General features: G+C 42.7%; 1 protein-coding gene across 2 annotated transcripts in view; it reads right to left on the bottom strand.

Annotated features, from left to right (window-relative positions):
• The window catches only part of LOC125879618 (protein kinase C-binding protein NELL1-like), a 455,619-nt gene that overhangs the window by 378,456 nt on the left and 60,331 nt on the right, over positions 1–16,832 (bottom strand). For both annotated transcript variants that reach the window (XM_049561591.1, XM_049561583.1), the window contains exon 3: positions 8,048–8,198. In XM_049561591.1, coding sequence (XP_049417548.1) covers positions 8,048–8,198 — 151 coding nt within the window. The remainder of the gene's footprint in view (positions 1–8,047; positions 8,199–16,832) is intronic.

The following is a 16,832-nucleotide window of genomic DNA, read 5'->3' on the forward strand; positions in this document are numbered from 1 at the left end:
GGATGGTGATATAAGTGCTACCATATCAATGTCTTGGATCAGGGCTATATTGGCATTTATTAATCCAAATTAATCCAAAACTATCTACAAATGAGACACAATCTAAACCAGACTGAACATCACTGTAAGACAGGAAAATCTAAGCATTTCACAGGTCAGGTCAGTTCTGACTGTTAAACTCACTGATTTATCTGCCCAAGACACATTTTTCCTTGCATGTAGCACTTTATTTGGGGATTGTACATATTTGACTGCAATTTTAAATCACAGCTGTTCTTGTACTCATGTTCAATTAATTGTCCCTACAAAAATAATTCAGCTTTGGAGCAAATATTTACAGCACCCAGCTCCTCCATGTTTACTCAACAACAATCCCAAACTTTTACCACAAAGTGTAATTTAACAAGTTCCTTTCCTCCATTTCTGTGTGCGTCTCTCTGTGTGTGTTCCAACCTCATGTCGACTTCAGCTCAGCATGTTCCCTTGAAAGAGAAGACCGAGTAAGTGCTTACGAACTGAGGCATGGAGGGAGAGACAGACCTGTAGAGTGACAAAGGGCAGGCAGATGAACAGAGCAGCTGGAGGAGCTGGCTGAGCATCTTACGTGTTTAAGTGCTCAGGTGGGAAGAGCAGTGGAGAGACTGGGCTTTGAGTTAGTTCATCACAGAGCTACTGCCACTTGCTGACAATGAGAGCGTTACTGGGACCCAGAAAACTGCTGGCTATGCAGAAATAGGCTCCTTTTGTTCTATTCAGCCTAGTGGAGCAGCAATAAACCTTCTCTCCCATTCCCCAGTGCCGGGCACAAGAAGAAAAAAAAGTTTCTTCTGCTTTTGCAGCGGGTGCCCAGAAATGCTTGCATTCAAAAGACGTTTTCACTGTGAGGATGAGGAGAGCAGAGGATGAGAGGGAGGAGAGAAGGATATTATCATACTGGGAGAGCGGAGCTGGCAGAGGAGGTGGGAGGGGAGAGAGGATGGTTTGATTGTGCTAAGAGAAAGATGAAGAAGTAAAGAAAGGACAGAGAAGGAAAGTATGATTGGATTTGGCCGAGTGGTAGAGCTAGCTGTCTGTTAGCCGGCTGAATGGGAGGCCTGTGTTATAATGGGAAAGAATGGACACTGGACGAGGGCTCTAATAGGGTCTTCAGAGAGGATTCAGAGGTTCAGAACAAATCACAATGGAGCACAGGTCTGCACTGAGCCAGTCAAGTCTCTGTCCATCTCGCCAAATTTAATTACACTCGCAGTGTGGCAGTCTGACACACACAACAGCTTGTCTCAAAATAACTTCAGCCTGCTGCGGCTCAGCTTGGCAAGATTTGCATCCCAATATCTCTTTTATTAACAGTATACAAAATCTGAAGGAAAAGGAGAGATCTTGTGAATCAAGTAACTGACTGAAGGTTTTGTCTGGTAAAATTTGAAGTAAATGTCAAAATACTCAGTCTGTCTTTCACCTGTAAATGCTGCATGTGTCAGTTCTCCATCAACACTCAGAGACACAGAGCTGCTCCTCTGTTTAATCTGTCTGTTAATTAGTCGACAGTGCGACATCAGTCTGTATGTTGCATGTGCTACGCTCGATCAGTCTGTGTTATGAATGAAATGACCGCAGCACATGAGCAATCCAGCTCTGCGCTGCTAGTTTGTGTGTGAGGTGGATCAAAGCGCCTCCGCGTTCTTCTTGGTAGTTGTAGTCTATTTGTGACACTGAGACAGCGCCAGCGTTGCCTGGTGGGAAATGTAGGATTATCGTACCAGAGACTCAAATTTATCGTATTTTGAGGGAAATTATCGTACATCCGTCATAACCAAAATAACAATCCTACTGATGCGCTACAGGCAAATATAGTCACTCTAGTGTTTACTTTTTTGGTTTACTTTTTTCCATTTTCCTCTTCTTCTTCTTCTGTTTTGAATCTCATTCTCGCTCGACTTCCTGACGGGTCCTAGCACCTCGTGGGGCGGGTACAGCCAAAGATACTGACCATTCAGCCAATCGTGCTCATTGTTCAGAGACAAATGTCACCCGTATCTCACGCTAAGCAAAGTGCGATTGGCTGGAAACATGTCACATGGGAACAGATGCCTTCAGGGCTCACAGAAAAACTCTGGCATACTGATTATAACCACACATTCATGAAATGGTCAAATAATCGTACATTTGGCCTTTTTTGGGATTACTGATCGTACAGAGGGCCAAATTATCACACAAATACGATAATTATCGTACACCTGGCAACGCTGGACAGCGCCTGGATGCAGGCAACAGATTGGTTTAAAAATTCAGCGACAATACAGACGTTTCATGTACAAGACATATATAATGTAGGGGCGTCAGTAGCATAGTGGATAGTGCCGGCACCCCGTGTACAGAGGCCATGCCTTGCTGCAGCAGTCGCAGGCTCAACTCCAGCTTGCAACCTTTTGCTGCATGTCACTCCCCGCTCTCTCTCTCACCCCATTTCAGTCTGTCCTGTACATTAAAAGGCAAAAGCCTGCAAAAAGCAATCTTTAAAAAAAAAATGTGGACAGAGTGTCTCCTTCCCTCCCTCGGCCTCTCTGTTGATGCTCTGTGCATTAATAAGATTAATAGTCAAAATGCATAAGAATATCTAAATCATTTTTGAGCACTAGATTCATTTAAAAGACCATGGAAAACAACTTTTCAAACCCCCCACCCTCCCATTTGTGTTTTAATTATGAAATTAGAACACAAATACACACACACACACATACACACACATCTTGAGTGAGTGGTAACTTGAACGCAATGTGTTTCAATCAAGAGTGCATTAAATGTACTTACTATAGTAGCAGGCGAGCAGAGACGTTTGCCAAAAGTAACATGTAAATGCTTAAAAAGTAGGTAAAAATAATGACTCAACAGTTTGAAAAGTCAGTTGAAGAAAAGTAATGGATATGAAGTTGAATTATTTGAATAAAAGTTTAATGGTGAAATAGCAAAGAGTCTAGTAAGCTTGGCTGACCTGGGTACTTTTAAGGGCACCAACCGATGCATTGGTACTACTGAGTACAGATTTAGCCTACATTAAATCAATCTGTGCTACATTCTGCTACCTAGGTGCACACCTGGGCGAGAACTCTGGGTTTAGATAGGAGGTGGACTGCACTGCTAAGCACCCCAAAGCTAGGATGCCAGTCGCGGAGCTCCATGGCCAGCTTCCAGGCTTCAGGGGGCTTTGTGGCAAAGACAGCGGAGCTCCGTGGAGCCTGCAGACTCACAGAGGAGGAGAAAGCACCGAAAAGTGCCCCAAAGCCGGGAAGTTGGCCACAGAGCTCCGTCTGTTTCCCAGCAAGCTGAAACTTTCACCACAGTGCTGATAGTTTCAGCCTATCTGGTCTGTTTTCTTTTCTCTTTCATTTTAGAAATAGTACTGTCACTGCTGTTTGTGATTGTGTTTTTTTAATTAGGCCCACTTGTTCCTTATAATTGTCAGTTGTGTCTTAACTGAGACACACACGCACACACACACACACGCACACACACAAAGTACTAAAAAAAAAGTACTGACGGATACGGTACAGAGTTCAAGATGCAGGGTACCAGTTTTGGCTCAAATGTGAGCAGTACCCAACCCTGACATCTAGCTTCTGCAGCTAGGAGTACAAATGCAAAATGCCTAAACTAAATCTCACGCGTGTCAGTGGCAGATCAGAAAACAGATGTTAATTGTTTTTGTAATAGTTTTGGAAGGTACTGACAAATGCTGCCATCTCGCCGACAGAGGCTGTTGAGCAAAAACACTCACACTAGTGACAGCCAATGACAAATTATGTATTCTGTTCTTTAGGTTGGAGGACTGTGCTCAAATCTTGGGGAAATAATGTGTATGCCTACATACCATTAGAGATAAGTGCAAACCTATGACGTGTTCCAGATCCTTAAATAGTCAACAGCTCTCTGAACATTTTAATGTCATAAACTGGCTTCAGGAATCAGTATCTGACAAGTGGGTGTGTTTGAGTGTGGCTGAGTGCCTGTAATGCAACATTTGCTTAGTGTGAGTACTCCTCAGAGCTACATATGCTGCATGGAGCATGTCATTGTGCCTGAAGGAGGAGGACAGTACAGTCAGCTCCCTCCATGTAGCCTCGCTGTTGTTTGGCCAGCCTGCTGGGTGGCAATTATGCCTGCAGGTAATGTGAGAAAGCAAGTGAGAGATACTGACAAAGGTGGGGAGGGAGAAGGCGGACTAAAAGGCAACTCTCAGGGTCACCTTTAATGCTCAGCAAGAGTGGATCATACAGTCGCTGCCTGAAGGAATGGAAGTGCACAGGCATGCACATCTCTACCTACATTAAAGTATGTTTACAATACCGACACAATACAACACAAAAGAAAAAATACAGAACAGTCCTCCATTCAAAAACTTCACTCAAGTAAAAGCATACATCATCTGCAAAATGTGCTGAAAAGTATTCATTATGCAGAACAGCATGTCTTGGTTATGATATATGTTGTGATTCCAGATTACAATATAGGCTGCTATCACCTAATTTAACATCTAAGCAGCATTTTAACGTTGTAGCTGGTGAACTAACCTGAACTGTTCTGCACTCTTGGGTATGATATCAGCTCATTTCAGGTTTTGTGTATAAAGATATATGTTGTCAATCATCACTTGCTGCCTCTAGCACACAGAGGACGTGTCATGCTGCAGCTCATCAACAGACTACTTTTACTGTAAGATCTGCACTTCCTCCACCTTTGTATTAGCTTAAAATCTTGTGTGGACAGCCACTAATTAAAGTTGATTTGCAGAGCTATGACTTGCCAGGCCATGTGTTTTTGACCATTGTCGTTATAATATGGGGATTGAGGGTCGTTTAGCTCGGGATATTTCTCGACCTCAACAACAAGTCTCTCCTCAGCCATTCTTTCTCACACATGAGACACAGCAACAGAGTTCTGTTTACACATCAGTGGAGAGGAGAGGAGTCGAGCTGCCAGAGGAGCAGAGAAAAAGAGCTGCTACGAGAGCGGATATGTACAGGCAAAGAGCTAGTGGACGGTTTTGACCTTTACAGTGGCTCACCATTCATTTCAGGATATCCTGAAATCCTTCTTATTGTCTAATTTACCATTTACATACAGTCTCTTTCAAAATAAACACACTTTGTCAGTACAACACCCCAAATTTAGATTTTTTTTTCCTTCAACAACGAACGCACATGGTTGGGTTTAGGCAACAAAAACAGGGTTTGGCTTTAGAATCTTACGAGTTGCAAACACCGCGCTCCCCAGTGAAAGTCGTGTTGGTTGGACTCATCCACCACCACTCCCACCCACCACTTCTGCTTCAATTTTCTTCTTGTCCCACTGCGTTGGCTGTTACACCGGAATTCCACTGGATGCGTGTCCGTTGCGGAACAGCTGCGCTGGCTATCCGCTGCGTGCTCCGCAGCGGATAGCCAGCGCACAAAACCAGAGGAGTAGTAGGAAGACATCTCGGTGCACATCCATGATTAACATCTCCTCGTCCATGGTGTCAACGGGGTGAAATGACGTCTGAAAACCTCTGACCTGTTGACTTCAGGCCTGCCTCCGCCCATTACGACGTTTTCAAGGTGTAGTGCAGGGAAACATGATCCGCCATGAACACTGTGTATTTTATTTTGAAAATTAACCGGATGTTTGATCTTGTTTCTGTGCACGACTTCCTGCCCCGCGCGACCTCTTCTATGCTGAATTGCTGTGTTGTGCTCGGGCGTCCGGCAAAAATAGAAGTCCTGCGTATCTGTTGCGGAGGGCTCTGGAGCGCCCCAGCTGTGACGGAGAAGAAGCACACACATTGACTAGAATTGAAACGTATCGTTCCGGAGCGCAGACGCAACCAACACGCATCTGGTGGAATTTGGTGGTTAAACTATAACAGTGACTAGCCACGTATCACGCCGACATTAAAGGATCGCTTTGTTCGTCATAGTCTGACGCCACAAGTCGCTGTCCAAGCGCTGGATTTGGTGGAGTGAGACCAGGTAGAACACACCGTCAGGGGGGTTTGCGCCGCACACTAACACTGACGTACACTGTATACGCCATTTAAATTTCAGGAAGGTATTTAAAAAAGCTGATATCGCCCAAGCCACACACTGACCTCTACTTATCATGTCACTTGAGAGATTGTTTCAGCCCTGCTTGTTTCTATTTTAAACTTGCCTTATTCATCTATGCACTAATGGCCGGTATACACTGTGCGATTTTGGGCTGTCCCAGACAAAAGATAGCCATCGTGTGAGAAACATGGCGATATCTTTGGTCGTGGCTCTAAAACAGTGGTCTTACGTCGCACTTTGAGACAGGTTCAAGCACAGCCATTGAACCTGTCTCACAGTGTGACGTAAGACCACTGTGAGACAGGTTCAAGCACAGCCGTTGTCAACGTCTTGCGACCAAAGATAACCTGAGATAAAATTCTGACGGTGTTAGAAATTTAGGATGACTATCTCACAGTGTGACAGCTGCTACGACCTACGTCTACTAATCAACCAATAAAAATGTAGCACGAAATGACACATTGGTCACCGCGACACCGGCACTAAACCCAAACAAATGATCACGGAGGTAAAACGAACTAAAAGAAGTCTGTGGAACTCCCAGAAAGAGGAAAGCTTGGTGGAGCTGTGGCAGCAGAAGCCTTGTTTATTTGATGTTTCCTCCAGCTGCTATCATGGCCGCGAGAAAAAAGACGCTGCATGGAAGGAAATTGCGGAGGAACTGCAACTTCCAGGTGAGCAAGCTACCTATGGTGGCACAGATGGATGACGTACGCTGATGCGGTGCACCCAGATGACGTTGCATATTGACGTACATCGTAACTTGCAATTCAGTAGTAAATGGCCATCGTACAATCTGCACACATCAGACTTGACGTCGTACCAAAGTTTATTAGATCCACGTCTCACTGTGTGTCATGCAATGGTCTTATTATTATGCCCTTATAGAGGGCATAACACGTCTCTATGCTTATACATGTATATATTTACGTCTGTCTTTCTGAAGCACTTTGTTTTTGAAAGAGATATACAAATGAAATCATCTAAAACTCACTATAGCTTTAATTAAGCTTTTGTCTGAGTGAAGTCTGTCAGACCTGCAGCTATTTTCAGTGCACAGTAACTGGTTGCTTTGCTTACTACATTTTAAAGGAGAAGCTCTCCCTCCACAGCTCTCTCCAATCAGCTGATGGGCCCTCTGCCTCACTCTCCCATTGTGTATGATGTTACTTTTGTCTTGACGCTCAGCAAACACATATACACACTCCCTCGCATGCTCACTTTGACTGCGTGTTTTACAGAACTGAAGGCTTTTACCTTCAGACGAGCTGAGGAAAATCAATGTTGTCTGCCCTTTAAAAACAATTCACAGTTGTATGGTTTCTCAGGGGAACGGGGGGTTGAGCTCGCTGCTGCCACTCGCTGATGTCCTACAGCCAATCACATTCTGTTGCAAAGTACAGCCCATTGCTGCAAATTCAATAAGACTCCTCGAAACAGCCAAGAAGAGATTACCAACGTTCAAATTATTACTCAGAGAAAAAAGATATGTTCCTATTTCTGTACTCTGGTAGTTCATCTCAGCTCAGTTACAAAGCCATATATTCAAGTTATCAGTGTAGAAGCCACAGTCTGAGGTGCTGCATGTCTGTTTATGCAGCATTCTGTGATAAAATTCAGCATTATCAGCATGCTTGGTATTGCTTAGTAGTTCACACTCATCTTACAGACACAAAACATGGAAGGTTATCTTTCTGCCCTGAGCATACAGCAGGAAACGCTGTATTATTCCACCCGCAGACTTGCCCTCCCATCACACGCTGACTTACACTGGCAGTGGAGTAATCTCACACTGATCTTTTCTTCTACACCTCATCAACAGCCATCTGCAAACAGCTATGAGTGAGATGAGAATTCATCTCTGGGTTTAATTTAAAATGAGAGTGCTCAGTAACCTGTGGAAGTAAAGTTGTGCAGAAAAAAGGAGCTGCAGGCCAAAATGAAGAGGATTACAGATGGATTACCTGTGTTCTGACTCGTGGATGGAGAATATGACTCCTGACGTGGAGGACTTCTGCTGGATGGAGGCCAAGAAGGTAAACTCACTTTTCCTCCTGAACAGCTGCACCACTTTCTCTGTGATGTGTGCCGGGGCGTGAACTGCTCTCCCAACATCTGAAGGAATAAAGTCAAATGGAAAGAAATCATGAGCTTGTGTAAACTCTTTTCACAGGCAATGTGCTCTGTGCCTCCATGTGCACTTGCCAAAAGTGGGAGCAACATATTAAGCTATCTAATCACGCAAGGTGAAACACCTTTACACTTTGAAAATATATCTCATCAACAGTTCTGGCAGTGCTGTCTGGCTGTCTGTGTTTGGATAAAAAATCATCTGTTGATGCCAACAAGCAACTCCAAACAAGTGCAAGCAAATTCAGACTTAGCAAAGTTTGCAAAAAAGTGTCTGCTTGTTTACACTATACAGCAGTGGTTCCTAATTGGTGGGTCATGGTCCAATAGTGGGCCCCAGGTCCATTCTGAGTGGACTCGCAAACATGTCAAGTTTGTAAAAACACACTATTTTTAACTACAGTGAATTTCCGACACAGAGTGTGTGACTAACGGACAGCTACTTGACGACATGACCAATGACAAGTATGACACTGAATATATTAAACTGTGTGGACCTTGAACTACTGACGAAGGAGACATGTGGACCCTGTGGCTGGACCAGTTGGGAACACTGCTATAGAGAACCTTGTGTCCTCTAGAAATTTTGCTGCTGGTAAATCCTAAGGCTGCTCCACTCAGGATGTCCTGATCGCTGGAAGCAGTATTGGCCGATATCAAGCACTGATTACTGGGTCTATTTGAAGCCTTCTATTTAGCCCATTATATCTATAACTATTTATTTATTAAACTCTTCATAACATTGTATATTAAGTATGAACATTTAGAGACAAGAACATAGTGTGACTTCACAACTGTTTATTAATTGGCAGGCAACATGTGCAACATATTCCTCTCTTAAAGAAACACTATTCAGGATTTTTCTAAAAGACAACGAATAGACTCTTACAGAAGTTTTTGACCAAAATTAATTTTAATGTAATAATGTGCCTGGAGCTGCAAAACATATGGTAACACTTACGGTAACACTGGGTTTTCAGTCTTAATTAGCCTATTGACATTAGAGACTTTTACTTTTATGGATCAGGGATCTGTTGCTAGCCTAGCAAGGGAGGCTCCAGATTAGCCACAGCTGTTGGGGTTTGGAATACATTTAGAGGAGAAGGTGCCAGGCTGTAGACGTATGATGAACATTTTATTTGATGAAATGCTAAAAATCATTTATTTTTTGTCAAAGCCACAGAGAGCCAGTGGAGAGGGGCTAAAGAGCTGCATCTGGCTCTGGAGCCGCACATTGCCTACCCCTGCTTTAAACCATAGCAACACTGGCTTGGTTGTTGGGAATATGGCTTTCTTGTGGAACCTGTCAAATGTCCTTAATGTTATATTTTAAAATATTTGTCAGCTTCATCCGGTTTGTTGTAGTTGCCTAAAAGTCTGGTTAGTTTAGTCTTATCTTAGTCAAAGAAAACAATAACTATTTTATTAGTTTATTAGTTCGTCATTGAAAACTGTTGACATTTTATTTTTGAGTTATCAGATTATATTTAACATTTCACTGCATGAAGTTGAGCCAAAACCAATAATTTTGTAATTTTAGTCAAACTTATTTCACATAAGATTTAAAAATGATATATGGACTGCACTTGTATAGCGCCTTCTTCTTCAGACCACTCAAAGTGCTTTTACTCTACATGTTACATTTACACCCTGGTGGTCAAGGCTATCGTGCATGGTGCCACTTGCTACTCAGTAACCACTCACATGCTCCCAACAGCCATTGGGAGCAATTTGAGATTCAGTATCTTGCCCAAAGACGCTTTGACATGTGGACTGGAGGAGCTGGGGATCAAACCACCAATCTTCCAGCAACCCATTCTACCTCTGAGCCACAGCCACCCCATCTTATCCCATCTTATCAATATCTGATGAAAAAACACAGGTTACAACTATTACTTTGCCCACTACAGTTTCACGTCGGTATCCACCCCCATATAACAGACACTTAAACTGGTCATTACACAGGTGTGTACACACACACTCTAACTCCCTTTGTCTTGCCCTCCCCTCTTCCCGTCCGCCCTCGCCCTCTCTCCTGACCACCAATCATGACGACCAGTAGCCGATCAATCAGAGCACTCTCAGTAAATCCAGCTGCATCATCACAGACATCTCACCCACAGTTTTGTAGTTTGCTCCTAAAGAATCTGTTTTACAATATCAGTCTTACATCTGTAGTTTTGGCGATCATCTCTATCCGTACTCACAAAAATCGCAAAGATCTGGTAAAACTAGACATTCGCTACAACCTATCTATGGGGCAGTGAGACAGTTCGAGAGGTTGTAAACAAACCAACAGTTCAGGCAGCACAAGTACGGCAGGTCAAAGTTGAAGCATTCATTTTGTAAACTTTGATGGATGTTTACAACGGATAGTTTGGGTCATAATTCTACCGTCTACCTTGATTTTCTATTCAAAGTGAGTCCACCTAACCTTGAGGGCTTTTTCTCCCAAAGTCTGACTTCTTTTTAGCAGCGTTGCCCTGTGTCTAGACCTAAGCAATTGAACCTCATCAGTATTTTCACTTCCAATAAGAACGCCGACCATAACTACAGTGTCTACAACTTTGACTTCTAAAGCAGCAGTAAATAAAGTGCACCATAACAGTCTGACTCTGTGTGACCCTGCATCTTCATATATTTAAATCTCCTGTTTGTTTGAAATCATCATTCCTGTGATGTTTGTGAGTTAGCAGTAACAGCTCAGAGTTTAGTTGTTGAAAAAATAGTTGAAAAAGATGGATGCACACATGTATCAGCACCGTGATGTGTTCATGTTAGTGCCTGTGTTTGTCTTGTCTTAAAAACCTGTGGATAATTTACAGGTGATATTTGGAGTTAAGTGACAGTTAACGAAGATGAGCAACAAGTGTTGGAATGTAAGCGAGTTCAGAGGATGTGCGGTTAGCAGCACATCTGTGCCGAGACCAAAGCTACAATATGCAGCATTCACTGGGAATGAACGATGGTTTTGTTTGTTTTACCACTTCAAATTTCCCATGTTTTGTATTGCATTCAGCCTAAGATGAGTTTTTATATTGATTTTCTTCTCTCCAAAGAGACACTTTCTTTCATGTCAACATGGAATAAAAAGAACCTTACAGACAGAAAGAAGCCAGCCCTATCATGATGCCAGAGTGAACAGTTTGGAAACACATTACTCTGTACAAGGACACTCCAACACCTGGCAGCTGACTCACAAAAGATCAGACAGCTGGGTTTGTTTCTTTGGAAACACTGCTTGTAAAACACAATGCAGTGAGTTCTACGTGTTTACCCTTTATAGTTTGTAAAACTGTGTCAACTTCACAAAGAACAAAGGTGAATTAAGGTTTACTGTGATGTGATGTTTGCATATGTTATGACAGTTGATTTCATGGTGTAGTGACAGTTACTGAAACCAGTGGCTGCCTGGAAGGTAAGGAAACACGGCATGCTTTGATTACTGTCTGCAGACATTTCAAATGTATTTAACAGTTTTATTATCAGCAATGCGAGTAACATGGCTCAAAGGATGGCGATGTCTGTCCTTTGGACAGTGGGTGGGTTTATCACTTTGATCCAGATCAAAATATTTCAACAACTATTAGATGGATTACCACCAGTGTTGGGCTCCTTACTCATTACTCGTTACTCTTTTCAAAAGTAATAATATTACTTTACTTATTACTCCCTGCCAACAGTAATTTGTGACACTAATCGTCTTATTGCTTTTCCATTTAAACCCCATACAATTGGTAAATGCGTATCTTCTTTTTATCTTCTTCTTCTTCTCCAAAATTCAGGCGTGTGCCTCTGTGTGAATGTCAGGGTAACCACCAGTAAGTGTAGCTAAGGCTAGACAGATATTTTTACCTGGGGATTTTCTGTTGCCTGTGTCTGGTATTTTCCCAAAGATCTGCCTGAAAGACAGACAGTCACTCATGGTGCAACATTTCATCCACAACATATCCAACCACAAGCTTCATTACTTCTTTGTAGCTGCAACTGTCCACGAGTAAAATCCAGTTTTGGTTGTTTAGCCAGCATAGCGCTACAGCCAACATCCACGGCCGAGACAGGTTCACCTTTGGAGGGCTTTATTTTCTGGAGCTTCACATTGTTGTGCTGTCGGCCATAGTAGCTGAGGTGTTTCAGACTAGGGTTGGGTTTTTCTGGAGTAGAAAGAGTTTTAGTCCGACTACCTGCAGCAACAGAGTTCTTGTCATCTTTCCCCCCAACAAAATCAAAGTCAAAGAAACATTTCTAGCCACTAAGTCGAGCCTTTCCATCTTTGAAACTAGCTTGCTGCTTTGTGACGTGCCTGCACAGCACAGCAATTACAAAAATGACTCTGCTGATGTGATGTTGTATTTCAAGTCATTAGTGATGTGACAACAAAGATAATGTTGTACTGAGTTGTTTGGTTTTGGGGTTATTGTGAAACTATTATAAAAAAAAAATCCTTGTAATTAGTTACACTACTTGTTACTGAAAAAAGTAATATTACTGTAAAGCATTACCAGTATCGCCCAACACTGATTACCATGAAATTTTGTTAAGGAATTCATAGTCCACAGAGGATTTACTGACAGTAGTGAACCTTTGACTGTTCCTGTAGTGCTGCTGTGAGATTTACATTTTTTTGGCTTTTTAGGGAAACACGTCAACAACTAATGGATAAATTGCTATGAAATTTGCTACAGACAATCAAGAACTGCGGTGATACCCTGAATTTACATCTAGTGCCACCATCAGGTCAGAATTTCAATGTGTAACTGACGACCAAATACCTACAAAACTGACATTTTGATCAGATAACTTCATGTTCATTTTTAGACGTTACCATGCTAACAACTGAGACATCTGCTAAACATAAGCTTGTTAGCATTACTGCCTTACAGAGGTGCTAGCGTAGTTGTAGACAACCTGTCTTGTTACCTGTGGTCCATGTCCGCAACCACAGTGTAATTCTAGCAAAAATGGGAAATGTAGTCTCACAATGCCAGACATATCTCCACACTCCCCACACTGGGAACTGGTAAGATCTTATTGATACCAATGTCATTATCAGTTCTGCTTATCGGTCCAATTCTTTATCGATTCCCTTTGTTGATAAATAACCAGTTTATGGGGTGAGAAAAAGTAGGCCTACACAGGTATTCAGCATCAACGCAACTGCTTTTTTTTTTATCTCTGAGTCTCAACATAGTATAAAAACAGAGTAGAAAGAGGCATGCATGCGACTGGTGTACAAAAGCTCCACTGTTTAACTGTTTTCTCAGTCAGATAAAATGTGCTAAGCCTGCCTGTGTGGCACTAATGTTATTATAACGAAGGATATTTACTATCAGTAACAGGCGTGCTGCTCGGTTGGGAAGCAGTGGCACTCGTGCGTAGAGTGTCAAACACACGGTATTCCTGGAATTTAAGCTCATGGCACAGAAAGATGTGTCAGTATATTGCTTGTGTTTCCAGTTATCATTTTACAGGTATTACAAGCAGCACTGTTGCCATCTGTCTTTGTCAAATGAAGCCACGCTGTGGACCTTCTTGTTGCAAGTTTGCTGAAGCGTAGACACTGGAGTTTGATGTCCTTGTTTTGTAATGTGCAACTGTCACAAAAACATGCCGTCATCGACAAAAGGATTCTAATTCCAACCTGGAAACAGCTCTCAACTGGAGCTGGTTCTTGATTCCCATCCCTCTTTTGAGTTGTTTGTATTTCTTTTAATCAATCACAAGCGTCTTAGGTGTCTCAAGCCGAGGATGCAGCTACGGTTCCTTAACAAAATGATGTCTGAGATCAGGAAGGGGAGGAGAATTCCTTATGAAAATAGGTGCGGCAGGTAAGGCAGGTTTATACGCACAGTCTACATCCTGTGAGCTAGACCATGGGGAATGTACAGGATAACAAGAATGGGTATATTTCTGCATAAAACACAAGATAAAAAAGAAATCATGTAAGCTTAGAAGTGAGTATGTATCATGTAAGTGCTTTTGGTTCATCAGACAGACAGCAGAACTCCGCTGTCTCTAGGATTTGGCGATAAATACAATCCTCACTATTCTGGGAATAGGGGCATTTTGGGATGTATGTGAATATGAATGTAGAAGAGGAAACCTGAGGAGCTTGTAGCAACAGTAACTTGCGTCTGAGCCACCAGAGCCGAGGACAGATCTGAAGGAGAGACTGTGGTTCCACACTCCCAGCTGTACATGTCAGACAGTCCAGTGTGGAGAAGCCTGTGACTGTCTCAGCGCAGGGCTTTTAAAACTCCCCGGGGAGACAGTGGCCCAGCCTGCCTTCACACTCAGCCTCCCTGCTGTCACAGCCCAGTCGATGGAGTGCCACTTCCCTGGGCCTCCCCGCTTCTTTTCTGGCTCCATGACCAGAGTCTGTCATTAGATCATCCCTTCAAATCTGCTGAGACACTGGCCCTATTTTCATGATGTTAAGATACTGTCAAATGTCAAGTCTGGTGTTTTTTAACCTCACCTGACTGACAAGTGAAAAAAAGAGCTACGTGGCGTGCTTCAAGGTCAACAAATTGTTTCCACATAAATTCAGTCTCATTTAAACTGCAGCTGTTACTCCTCATGTGAGCGCTTAATACAGTCAAGTTCACGCTCTTCATGGCATTGATCAATACCAACAAATTGTTATAATGAGTCCTGCTTAAAACAGGCAGAAAGCAAACCAAAGTGGACTCTTAGTCCTGTGCATATGTGCTCGGTTGCAAATGTGAATGAGACCTGAATTGTATTTTATCAGCAGTGATTAAGTGCCCAACTCATTCCCCTTCCAAGTAAAGCCAGGGCTGGAAGATCAGTGGTTCAGCTGGCTCAGATGCAGAGCCTCAACACCAGAATTCATCTTTAACCTTAAGTTAATCTGCGTAAAAACGTTACAATGCAAAAAGTCCTCGTGTCAAAACAACTAAAAAGACTTTAGTTGCGTTCGAGTTGACTGTTTTTAATCGCCTTTAAGAACAACTGAGTCCTTTCTGCAGGACAACATGTCCAACAAGTCCTCACACCTAAATGACAACATACTCTTGGGTGTTAATCATCACTACTTCCAGAATGACCAAAACAGTTTATAAGAGTAGTTCTAGATTTGGCAATATGGCCTTGAAATAATATCATGATATTTCAGGGTATTTTTGCGGTAACAATATTCTCTACAATATGACAAATTAGTAAAAAACAAAAAAATTACAGAGTTGCAAAAAAATGATCTAGTTTTACAGTTTACTTTCAAATATTCAGTAAAAACTAAAGAAAAATGATCTCCTATTTCTTTAGTTTGTGAACAACAGCAGTAACTCAGTGAGATTCAGATTCTGTTACAATATTAATATTTCAACAAAATAAAATCTACCACAAATTACACATTTAAACAGCTCCTGAATACAAAAAATGTCATATATATATATATAAATCAAAAGGTGATTTCTTTCTTTAAGAGGAGAGGGAGAGAGACGCTGTGCTGCTGCCAGAGGAGCCGCTGAATGAGTTCCCTCTGAGCGGTAACTGTACGTTCAAATCAACAGCGACCAGAGCTTCCAAAATGGCTGAAGTCATTAGTTTTCAATGACAGCCCGGTGACTTGGGCGACATGGTCGTCAGCCACGCGTCTTGGGCGTCCAAAGCGACCGAAGCATTCCGGAGGGGAGTTAAACTCGTTTGACGCGGTTCGGCGGCAACCAATCGGAATGCTGATGTGCTTTAATGAAGCGGGTCCCAGAGAACAAGCCATGTAACTTTGGTTCCTACAGCACACTTGTTCTCACAACGGATATCAAGAAGTTTATAACTTGCACTTGTGCGGCGATCAGTGGCCCGATCTTCGACAGCAAGCTGTCAAATTGCTGTCTGTCCAGCCTGAAGTACCGCTAGAACCGCTCTCCATCCAGCCGCAGCTCTTGCACCAGCCGATGAAATTTATCATGCTGATCACAGCCCTGGAGGATTTCATGCACCCAAAGCCGACGGCGACGGCATCTTTGAATGCACAAGATGGCAGCAGCACACATCACAACAGCAATATCATCTTCCATGTTGAGTCGATACGATTTTGGGCAGTAAGCATAACTTTCTGTAGGCTAACTATGAGCTTTTTGACTGGACAACAGCAAGCAGCAACTACGCTGCTTTCAAGCCGGTAGTCTGCTTTGCGGCTTGACAAGCACGATTGAACGTTCAGTGTTTCACATGATGAGCGACTAGAGCGACCAAAGCTGCCACAACTATTTTTGATAGTCATGATTCTTGGGCGTCCGTGAGAGACTTTGCCTCTTTGAAAGCTTCTGAATGCACAGTACGTTACTTAAAGAGTCTGAGAAGTCCGGGCTGTTCATAAAACATTCAGGACGCCACAGTTTATTCCACACTACTGAAGCTGCTCCTCTTTTTGGCACCACCACAGAGTCGGTAATATTTTTGCCTTCAGCCATGCTTCTTGTTGCCGTGGGCAACAGTATGACATCAATGTCAACAAGTCGAAGTATCGCGAGTATCACAATATTGATTTTTTTGATGATATTAAAATTATACTGGTATTATCATGAACAACATGATATGGCACACCACTACTGCCACCTTCATGGTTTAGATCTGCACAACTTTAGGGAACCA

Source organism: Epinephelus fuscoguttatus, linkage group LG2 (genome assembly GCF_011397635.1).
Source record: "Epinephelus fuscoguttatus linkage group LG2, E.fuscoguttatus.final_Chr_v1".
Lineage (NCBI taxonomy): Eukaryota > Metazoa > Chordata > Actinopteri > Perciformes > Serranidae > Epinephelus > Epinephelus fuscoguttatus.